The sequence below is a fragment of the Rutidosis leptorrhynchoides genome, chromosome 9, assembly GCF_046630445.1.
Source record: "Rutidosis leptorrhynchoides isolate AG116_Rl617_1_P2 chromosome 9, CSIRO_AGI_Rlap_v1, whole genome shotgun sequence".
Taxonomy (NCBI): Eukaryota; Viridiplantae; Streptophyta; class Magnoliopsida; order Asterales; family Asteraceae; genus Rutidosis; species Rutidosis leptorrhynchoides.
Genome location: NC_092341.1, coordinates 363,931,628 through 363,941,770, shown reverse-complemented (window position 1 = coordinate 363,941,770; position 10,143 = coordinate 363,931,628). Strand labels below are relative to the sequence as shown.

Below are 10,143 nucleotides of genomic sequence, written 5' to 3'. Positions count from 1 at the left end.
TTCAAGTTAATTTATAATACATTTGATACCACTTGAAACGACTCGAACCCGTTTTCAAAAAAATCGACACCTTTTTTAAAATAATTAATTACAAGATCCAGTTATACTGTGTGGCGCGCCAAATTCCTACGCGTCGCGCGTTACAACAGTACTTGATGCTCATTTTGGTTCATACCCTCGACATGCAAAACATGCTTGGTGCGCGGCGCACAAGAGTTTTGCGCGACGCGTCCTAACACTGCAACACATGAATCAAACACCTGCAAGGTTTTCATCTACTGTTTCCAAATCACGTTATAACGCGCGTCGTGCACAAAAGTATAGGTCACTAGGATGGTTCAGTTGTATAATATCAGACAATTGTATATACCCGATCGAGATATGAAATCTTCGAGGGTTTTGAACAGTTGATATCTAAATTCATTAATGATGAGAACCTAACTATGCGATGAAAAATTCTGACAAAGACTGATTGGAATTTGATTAGAGCTATACTAATTTCATGTAAATGAAATGATCTTAATAGATATTTAAAGTGGGTGAAAATAAATTCAAAGGAATAACTCCCGACGTTTATATATATTTATATGAGGAAAATTTTATACTTGAATTGTGCATAGAATAAAGAGGTTTACAATCACAACTCGTGTGTATAACTAACTTTCTGAGTAAAGAGGACTTACGTGATACTCGGGCTCTCAAATAGTACTAATACCAAGTAATAAGGGGCTTATATGACACGTGAATGGATTGCATACCGAATGCCCAATCTTAGAGGGTTTACGCGTAACACTACCTAGATACTCCAAGTGTCTCTTACTAGTTGTCCGGATTGCATGAAAATCAATACTCATGGAGCATTAATGTAGTAAGTTTGTTCGATACAAATGTCTTTGATACTGTCGTGGAATCGTCATAGATAATAATCTCGTAACCTTTGATATGAAAGGCGGTAAAAGGAAGTATATTAAATATTAGATGCCATACACATACACGTAGAGCGTATCGTTAATAATACACATATATATCTATATTTATAGTTTTATACAACATGTCTTATAATAGAGGGGGTAATTGTGAAATCAAGTGATAACATCAAGGCATATAAGTAAATGCAAATTTTGATATCTTATCCTGTATTCATGTTTCATCGAAATTAAAACAGTATTATTTTATTTATTGATGAATTGTTGAATTATTAAAGGAGAGAAACAATCATACAACAACACGGCTCTGAATGTACAACTAAAAACCGTCAAAAAAATCGCTTAAGATTCCAATTGGGTTTATTTCGATTCGAAAGCTTAATTCTGGGTTCAGATTTACTGTCTGCAAAATTCGGGTATTTGATTTTAATCTCTGTTGTAAAGTTTGAATCTTTTTGTTTATATTTTAAGTTTGAGATAAAAATTAGTATATCCCATGATGACATTTTAATTATTCAAGAAATTTGTTCATGATTAATTGTGCTAATTTAATTAGAAGATAAAATAATTTGGGTGATTTTAATTCAACTTGAAAATGAGTTTTATTTGTTGATCTAGTTTTGTAGTATGTTTTCGGCCCAGAAGCTATTGTGTTTTTCTTAATTGATCTTATAAATTTACCCAATTAATCAAAATTTGGAAAAATCACAAATTTACTAGCAGTATACATAAAATGCAAATTTTTATTGGCGAATTTTAAATATTGAAATTACATACTAATTCTTAGTGTCTATCTATAAATTTTTTTGTTAAGAGAATATTTAGTATTTAATAAATATTTTAGTATAGTTTCAGAACGAACTTACTTTGTTGAGTATGTGATAGTGTTTGATGCATTATTATCACCATCTCTAACTTGATCTTAACTTTTTAGGATGTTTAAATTAAGCCTCAACAAAAAAGTATAAGTGCTTTTAGTATGTAGTAGAGGAATAGAGATTATGGGTTTTTAGTTAACTTTGATATTTTCATATATCACAATCATGATAAAATATATATATAATGCTTTATTTCTAAATTTTCTTCTTGTTCAAGTGTGACAAGTAGGTAAAATGGCGGTGGCCTTTCCACAGTTTTCATGGTGGTCATGGAGCGGTAAGCATCAAGATGCTAAAATCCGTAACGGGTCTTCAAAAAATCCCTCAACCACATCCGATATAAATAAATTAGAGTTTGAGAATTTGAAATTCCCGTTAGTGAATGTGGCACCATCAACGTCTAAAAGGGTAAAAAGAAAATGGAATAGTCGAAAAGAACGTGAAGTCGATAAAGAATATGACATTGTGTTGGTTCCATCAGATGGTGGTTGTTTATCAGGATCAGAATCTGATGATTCTGATTGGTCGATTGGATGGTTAGAACCTCATGGTGCTGGTTTTTGTAGCGACGATGATGATGATGATGATGATGATTATTCAGATGATAGTTTTGCTGTGTTGGTGCCTTGCTATGGACGTGGACGTAATGATATCGTCAATGCAAAAAAAGCGCCGAATGACAAATTCTTAGATACGATTGGACAAGTGCCAGACATTTATTCTGCTGGTAATTCTTCTTATTTTGCTCCAAATATTTGTTAATTTGGTATGTACTTTGGTGCATAATCGTGCAATATTTTAATAATTTTAGTATAAAACCTTAGTTGCAAATGATGTTGGCGAATAGGGTTCATATGCATATAAGTCTATAATCATACTCCATATTAGATAACATGATGTAGCTTGAGTGCTAGCCATAACCTTAACATTAAACAAGTCTAATGTTATGTAGTTTGATATCTTATTTATTAAAGAAATATACATAGGTTATTGTCATTTCTTTTTTTCTTTTTGTTTTTATTAAGAGGAGGTGAGAGTGTAAATTCTAAATAACAAATTAAGGAGATATTCCATCTTAATAAGTGAATGTTGTATCATTCGATTTCAACTTCAATTTTAATTCCTCATGTTTGTTCATAATGAACTTCATCATCTACTCGGATTATATTTCATTTTGTGATATTAATCAAAATTTGGTTATAGGCACAATTCATTATAAAGCCACCCTCATATTAGATATGGAAAAACTTTCATCAAATCTTAGTTGGAGAAGTACTCTATTACATATATAATATACTATATGTTATATAACTTATCTGTAACTTATATATATTTACATCACTTTTATATAGACTTGTGCGTGTAATATGCGGGAAATTAACCTAGTATAAGAATATAACATAAATATGTATCTATATGTGGTTTGCAGATAACGAAGTGTACATGGAACAATGGCTGTCATCTTTACAGAACAACTGAGCACCTATAATATCACGGTCGATCGATTAACTGTAAATATGTATCTATATGTAAATCTTTTGGTGTTGTCAATGTGGTGGTGGCGGTGCTTATTGTTTCGGATTTGAAATGATCCTGATTTGTGATTAGCAAGAAGAAAACTGAAGCTGCGTAGAAAAACTGATGATCCAAATCATTTTGTCTTCAGATTTGCATTGATCTTGTTATGAATCAAGAAAATCAATATTTGTTGAGTGAAATTTGTACTAATGTATATAATATATAATGTGTATGATGTAAATGTTCATCGAAATTTGAAAGTGATGGTGAAACCAGAATTCCCTAAAATATATATATATATATATATATATATATATATATATATATATATATATATATATAAAACTGATCATAGTTGTAAATTGTATTTGTATTCTAATCTGAATGTATTCATAGATGGTTTATTTCTGTATAAACTTTTGTTGTCCCCCTTTGGTTTTGTTTAGTGTTATTATTATTCTTTTGTAAAACATTGGAATGAAAGTTAGATATGCTGAGAAAAAAATATAAAAATTAAAAAATAAATAATCAAAGATAACCACAAAGATGCCTTCCCATCACCCATTTCATGTGCACACTATTGAAGGTACTTGTATAGTTACAATCTATAGATGACATTATCTGCAAGTTGAATTTAAAAGATATGATCTACAACCTATAGGGTCAGGGGAGGCCCGCATTAACAAAGTGATCGACCGCTCAGTCTAGAATTTTCAGGGTCCAATTTTTTTTTTTTTTTTTTATATATAGACATAATCGGAGATTTGAGAAGCAGTGGAACTAGAGAAACACAACTGAAACATTGAAGGCAAATCACAATAGGCTCAAAAACAACAATCAAAGGTCCCGAAAAAAAAAAAAGAAGAGAAAATTGTAAGGGTTGGTCCCTGTGGTTTATATGAAATGGGGTGTTTGGTCCCTGAACTTCATTTTCGGGGTTGTTGGTCCCCGTGATTTTCAAAACACGTGTGGTTGGTTCCTGTCAGGGACCAAAAACCCCGAAAATGAAAGTTCAAAACTTGTGTAGTTGGTCCCTGTTAGGGACCAACCACACGTGTTTTGAAAATCACAGGGACCAACAACCCCGAAAATGAAATTCAGGTACCAAACACCTCATTCATGTAAACCACAGGGACCAACTGCACAGTTTTCTCAAAAAAAATAAAAAAATCCACTAGCATTTTAGCAAGGCCGAAATGGCCTTTTTAAATAGTTTAAATTATTCAATAGTGTCTAAGGGTCCTTTTTTTTCCACCTCGTTTTATATACTTAAATTCTCGGGACTGTTCCTGTGTAGGATGTTTCAATGATCGTAAAAGTTCACTTAATAGTGAAAGTAATACAATATCTCATTCTATTAGTAGTTAATCTATTATTGAACAAGTTTAGTAATACAATATTCTCATTCTATCAGTAGTTAATCTATTATTGAACAACAAGGTACAATTGAGGAGGGTGTATTAGCCAGTGGCTAAGAGTTTAATGTCCACTTTTCAAGACTTTTCATCCTGACTCTAATTTAACATGATCATCAATCATTAAATAAAATCAAGGTTGGAAAAGTTGCTAGAAGAAGACGAGTTGATCGGGACTTTAAAACGACTAGTCTGTCAAGTCCGGCGTTGACTAATGTTGACTTTTAGTAATATATGTATTACACATGATTATATCGAACATAAAAACGTACCTATTTCACACACATGTATAAGACACACAATCTGAATATAAAAAATATTAAAATTTGACCTGGCTTTGACCAGCATTGTCTTTGACCGATCAACTTTGACAGACTTTAACATGGCTTTTTAGCTTTGATCGACTAATTAGGCATCTTTGTACGAAATGAGACGGACTAGTTATCAAACCGACTAATGTGACAATCTTTAGGATACAAGTAGGCAAAATCTTGAAACTAACAAAGTAAACAGACTAATGTGACAATCTTTCAAGCATATCAAGATGGAGTAAAAAATGAACAGGAAATTCAAGTTAAAAGAAAATAGCATGGCGAAAAAGCATTTGACTTTCACTTTCGTTGAATACATGCGTAAAGCTACTTGCATATTCCTAACATAATTGTTTACAAAACCAAACATGGCATTAATCACGTTACAATATCTACCAAAACTGAACAGAATATAACAGACAACAAGATACACGCGTTGATGGTCACTGTTGCTCTTGTTTGGTACTTTCGATTTCCATCATTACAGGTTCAACAACAGCAGGCAAAACTGCATTTTCGTTACCTTCCTTTCCCGAAGTTTCTTGAAAAGTCTCGGATTTTATAGTAGTAGCAGTCTGCTCTGATTGGACTTTTGTTGCTGAGTTGGAACCATTTGTTTCTTGGGTGGCAGTGCTGACTGGATTTGATGGTCCCACATTTGGATTATGATCAACGGGTCGTGACCCGTTTGGTGAATGGAGATCACGGAAGTTGGTAACACCTGGTTTAATGTGAATCGCACTCTTTAACTGTTGCTTCAATATAGCTGCAGCAGCTGATGGGGTAGCAATCCGGGCCCCAGCAGCAACTGCAGCAGCTTTAACTGGATCTGGACTGACGGTGACAGATTTCGGTGATATTTTGGGCCGAATGTTGGGAAGTGTTTTTGTTAGAGCAGAATCTTCATAGGGCGGATCTTGAGGAAGGGTGGTAGCAGGTGTATCAGCTACTGCAGGGCGCATTGAAGCAATGGGATTGATGTTTGATTTTGTCCTACCTGTTTATATTACAATCAGAAATCAAATCAGTATGTATAGGAAGCAAGATGAGCGGGTCGGGAAGGCTGGTTTATGGATTGAAACAGGTTAGGTCAATGGGATGACACGAAAACACTTTCTTGTCTATATTCTTAGACTAGTAAAAGTATACACTAATAATGTGTTTTCTGTTCAGGCTACCGAGGAAGGGGAGTATTTTAACACAGATGTACATGGCCTAACCAAGTTATCCCATGACCGTTTCCAACCTAATATATGTTGCTTGTGATTTGAACCCGAGGCCTCTTGTGAAGTTATCAAGGTTTGAAAAGTTTCGCGATTGAGACGAGTCAATCGGGACTTTGAAATGACTGGCTGGTCGAGTCAGACCTTGACTAACGTTGACTTTTAGTAATATATATTACACATAAATATATCAAACATAAATATTTCAAACGTAGATATTTTAATTTTTCAAATATATGTATAGGGTACAAAATTTAAGTATAAAAAATATTAAATTTTTGACCTAACTTTGACCAACCTTGACTTTGAATGACTCAGACCCGACTTAGACCAACTTTGAATGACATGACTTTGACCTGATTTATTAGCGTTGACCGACCAATTTGAGGTTTTTGGGCGAAACGTTACGAAGCTGAAACGGACACCATTTACAATCTAGGCTGTGTAAATTTACATGTGACAAAAGATAACTAAATCATGGGACTATCAAATGTGCGAATTGTAAGAAATAATTTCAATAAACAGAAAAAATTGTACCAAGTGACGAAGAAGCCTTCATGGTATCTGCGCCAGGTGGATCAAGAGCCATGCTAAGTGCCCGTCGAGCTGCCTGGTGTATCTCAGAAAGTTGTGATCCAGTTTTCACATTTGAGTTGCTATTTTTACGCTTTTTGATAATATTCCATCTCTGCACATGTTTATAAATATTATCAGTTTAAGCCTAAATCAGTATGATACATACGTAAACAAGCACAAAATCAAGAGTTTCAATGTGTGTTTTTCTAATCGAGCATATACAGCTAGAACTGTCTCTCCGTCACAAAAAAGATCACCTTTTTTCTCCAAGTATAAATCTTTTTAGGAAATACTTGTATCTTTCAAAAAAAGTAAATGTTCACAAGTTGCAAAGAATGTACTGTACGTAAGAATTGGATTTGATCCTGACCAAAATTATTGCATACCATAAGCGATTAAATATTACTAACATTTATTTATGGAGCATTTTCAAAATTAAAAACCACCAATTACACTTGGATCTCAATTTAATTACAATGCAACAGATGTATAAAAAGATATATATTAATTAATATTTACGAGACACACACCTGAGAAAGCTGTGAAGCCGTTCTATCACCCTTAAAATCTCCTTTTAATATGTTAGCCCAATTCCCTTCACCACATTTTTGAACGGCGGCAAACAATTCCATGTCTTCAGCAGCGGACCACGGTTTTCGTTTCCGGCGAGGTGGCAAGTTGCCGCCACTTCCGGCACCGTTTTTATCCACTTCTTCTGTAGACGTTGCAACAACCGTGTGCGGCTGTCTTTGAACAGAAACTGGAACCGTAATGTTGGTCCCTCTTACATTTTGTTGACTTTCTGATGTTGACTTACCATCAGGTATATTAATAGTCAACGGAGCCTCAATAGTCAACCCCTTCTCTATGCCGGAGTCAGATGCTGAACCGGAAGCTATGAGTACCTGAAGAAACATTGAATTTTACAGATAACCAATAAAGAGGTTGTGTTAGATTTGGACAAATAATTGTTAATAAATTCAGTATTCTAGATATTTGCAATCTAGAAACACGGGAAATTAATCAATAAGTCTACATTTTTTAATAATAATAAATAACTTTAGTATTCATATTTACCTTCACACATGCCGTAGCCTCTACTGAAGCCTCATTGCTAACAGTTGGAAAAGCTTCCAGCTCACATTCTAAATCACTATCATCATCCTGCCAGATTGTATAAACGACAACGTTATTATGTTAATGAAAAAAGCATAATAAAATTAATTGAAGCCTAACTCGAGCACAAAATCAATACGATTAATAAACATAAAAACATCATGTAGTGGCATTTATTTTCTAATTTTCAGAATGCATGGCAAAAAGAGAATATCATATTGTAATAACTAATAATGCATGAAAAAAGAGGAAAGTTTTCTAATTTAACTATATTACCTATATATTACTGCCAACGTCGTCGTGATTCGCGAATTGGGTTTCCTCCTAATAAGACTTTTTCCTAAATATAGAAATTTTATTTCCAAAAAAAAAAAAAAAAAAAAAAAAAAAAAAAAACATGTTTTGTAACAAACCAAATGAAAGGTAAACCTGTAAGGTTCAACACGCACCAGCCTAAGCTGCAACAACAAAGACTCATGACATGGAACTGGATTGAAATATGTTCGATTTTGGGACCGAAATCAAAAAACAAAAAAAACAAAAATCAGCAGGCCAGCCTCTTTTAGTTTTATTTATTCTATGTTAGTTTGTTTACTTGGTCATTAAGTTTGTTTACTTGGTCCTTAAATATGTTTAAGTTAGTTTAGGACTAAAGATTCTAGTTTGTTTAGGATTATCTCTTTATAAATACTTAGGTCTATGTATTTGAGAATTATCAACTACTATTAATAATATTAGGGATATAGTTTAACGCAAGACGCACGTTTGTTCTTCCAGTTAAACGCCCTCATCAACTCGTGAATAATATAACTAGGCTCGTGAATTTCAATTCGAGTCGAGAAGTGTTGTACTAATTTCATATTCGTAAATGTATCTCGAATAACATAAACTTTTTCCCAATAAGTTACATGATATACAGCAGTAATTAACAAAAGACAATCATACTTGTGTAATCACAAATACTCTTACACATTAATTACTACCCGTACCAACAAATAACTTCGACACAGTTAATTTAATCACAAAAATCCACCAAGTACATAACAAAGGTAACAGATCTAGGGTGATACTTAAAAACCATGGGCCAATTTAAGTCAATACTATAGCATGTAATATAAGATTCCAATTCACTATGCAAATCAACATACTTTGCTACCAACTAAATCATCAAAAGGAGTGTTATGTAAATGGCTTACCAGAGGTTTAACCCCATCTTCTAACTTGTCTTGTAATTCGTCACGATAAGCTAAATGGCGCCATAACATTTGATACTCCCTCGGATTCGTTATACCGGTTGCGGTTCGTTTCACCAACTCATTCCAATCAATCTTTGCAACCTGAACTTGAGCCACTTCTTGGAGCAAAGCTAACACTGTTGTAGCTGTATACCTTCACAAACACACACAAAAATTCAACATCAAATTAATAAAATTAGCTTCTTTAAATAACATACAAGTATAACATCAAATCAAACACATGTATATAGCTAATTTGTGCAGGTAAGTGTGTAATTTGGAAGCGGCATCAATTGATTGAAGTTATAAACCCTAAAAGTAAAAAAGTACAGACCTTTGTAGGATGGTGGAAACATCTTCTTCACTAATTGAGACTTTCTTTTGCTTATTTGATTTATCATTCATTGGTGATTGTTGCTTAAATCTACTGAAATCGCATGAATTTTGTAGTAGGATGAAACAATATGAGTAAACTTTGAAAGTTAGGGTTTTATAGCTGTTTGGGATTATGAAATTGGTGACAAGAAGATTAGGATTGATTTGGATTTTGAATTTTGAGAAACAACATTAGTGAAATTGAAAAGGAATAAAAATTAAATAAAATTAATTGGAATTGGAATGATATTCGTATAAGGAAAATTATTGACTCCGGTCTCCGGGATATCTTTCAGTTCAATATAACGCTTTTAACGGTTGGATTTAACAAATCATTTATATTTATATTTTTGATTATGCATTTGTTCATATATAAAATATAAAATTAGCATTTGATTATACGAAGGATTATCTATCTATCTATCTATCTAAAAGAGAGAATTGAATAGGTTACATGTCATTACATCCTTAAATATTATTCCCTCCGTTCTAATTTAATAGTTCACAGATAAAAAATACACAGTTTAAGAAAAAGTGACTGTCATGTACTTTTTGTCTACTTTTTCTCTA

The 10,143-nt window shown here is 33.1% G+C and overlaps 2 protein-coding genes across 2 annotated transcripts; one reads left to right on the top strand and one right to left on the bottom strand.

Annotated features, from left to right (window-relative positions):
• Positions 1–1,154: 1,154 nt before the first annotated feature.
• Positions 1,155–3,610, top strand: LOC139867006 (uncharacterized). Its single transcript, XM_071855314.1, has 3 exons — positions 1,155–1,342; positions 2,022–2,531; positions 3,234–3,610. Exons 2-3 carry the CDS (start codon positions 2,039–2,041, stop codon positions 3,281–3,283), a joined length of 543 nt encoding a protein of 180 aa, XP_071711415.1. The 5' UTR covers positions 1,155–1,342; positions 2,022–2,038; the 3' UTR covers positions 3,284–3,610.
• Positions 3,611–5,309: 1,699 nt separating this feature from the next.
• LOC139867016 (uncharacterized) lies at positions 5,310–9,876 on the bottom strand. The gene is made up of 6 exons (XM_071855325.1): positions 9,533–9,876; positions 9,160–9,352; positions 7,925–8,011; positions 7,378–7,752; positions 6,809–6,959; positions 5,310–6,045 (listed from the first exon to the last, which is right to left on the bottom strand). The coding sequence occupies exons 1-6, from the start codon at positions 9,601–9,603 to the stop codon at positions 5,492–5,494; spliced, it is 1,431 nt and encodes a 476-aa protein (XP_071711426.1). The 5' UTR covers positions 9,604–9,876; the 3' UTR covers positions 5,310–5,491.
• Positions 9,877–10,143: the final 267 nt, after the last annotated feature.

Excerpts from the sequence above, each read along its gene's own strand:
- LOC139867006 (XM_071855314.1), top strand. The coding sequence starts at position 2,039 with ATGGCGGTGGCCTTTCCACAGTTTTCATGGTGGTCATGGAGCGGTAAG. Across the intron at positions 2,532-3,233 it reads GCCAGACATTTATTCTGCTG|ATAACGAAGTGTACATGGAA; the intron begins GTAATTCTTCTT and ends TGTGGTTTGCAG.
- LOC139867016 (XM_071855325.1), bottom strand. The coding sequence starts at position 9,603 with ATGAATGATAAATCAAATAAGCAAAAGAAAGTCTCAATTAGTGAAGAA. Across the intron at positions 7,753-7,924 it reads AGGCTACGGCATGTGTGAAG|GTACTCATAGCTTCCGGTTC; the intron begins GTAAATATGAAT and ends ATGTTTCTTCAG. Across the intron at positions 6,046-6,808 it reads GAAGGCTTCTTCGTCACTTG|GTAGGACAAAATCAAACATC; the intron begins GTACAATTTTTT and ends TAATATAAACAG.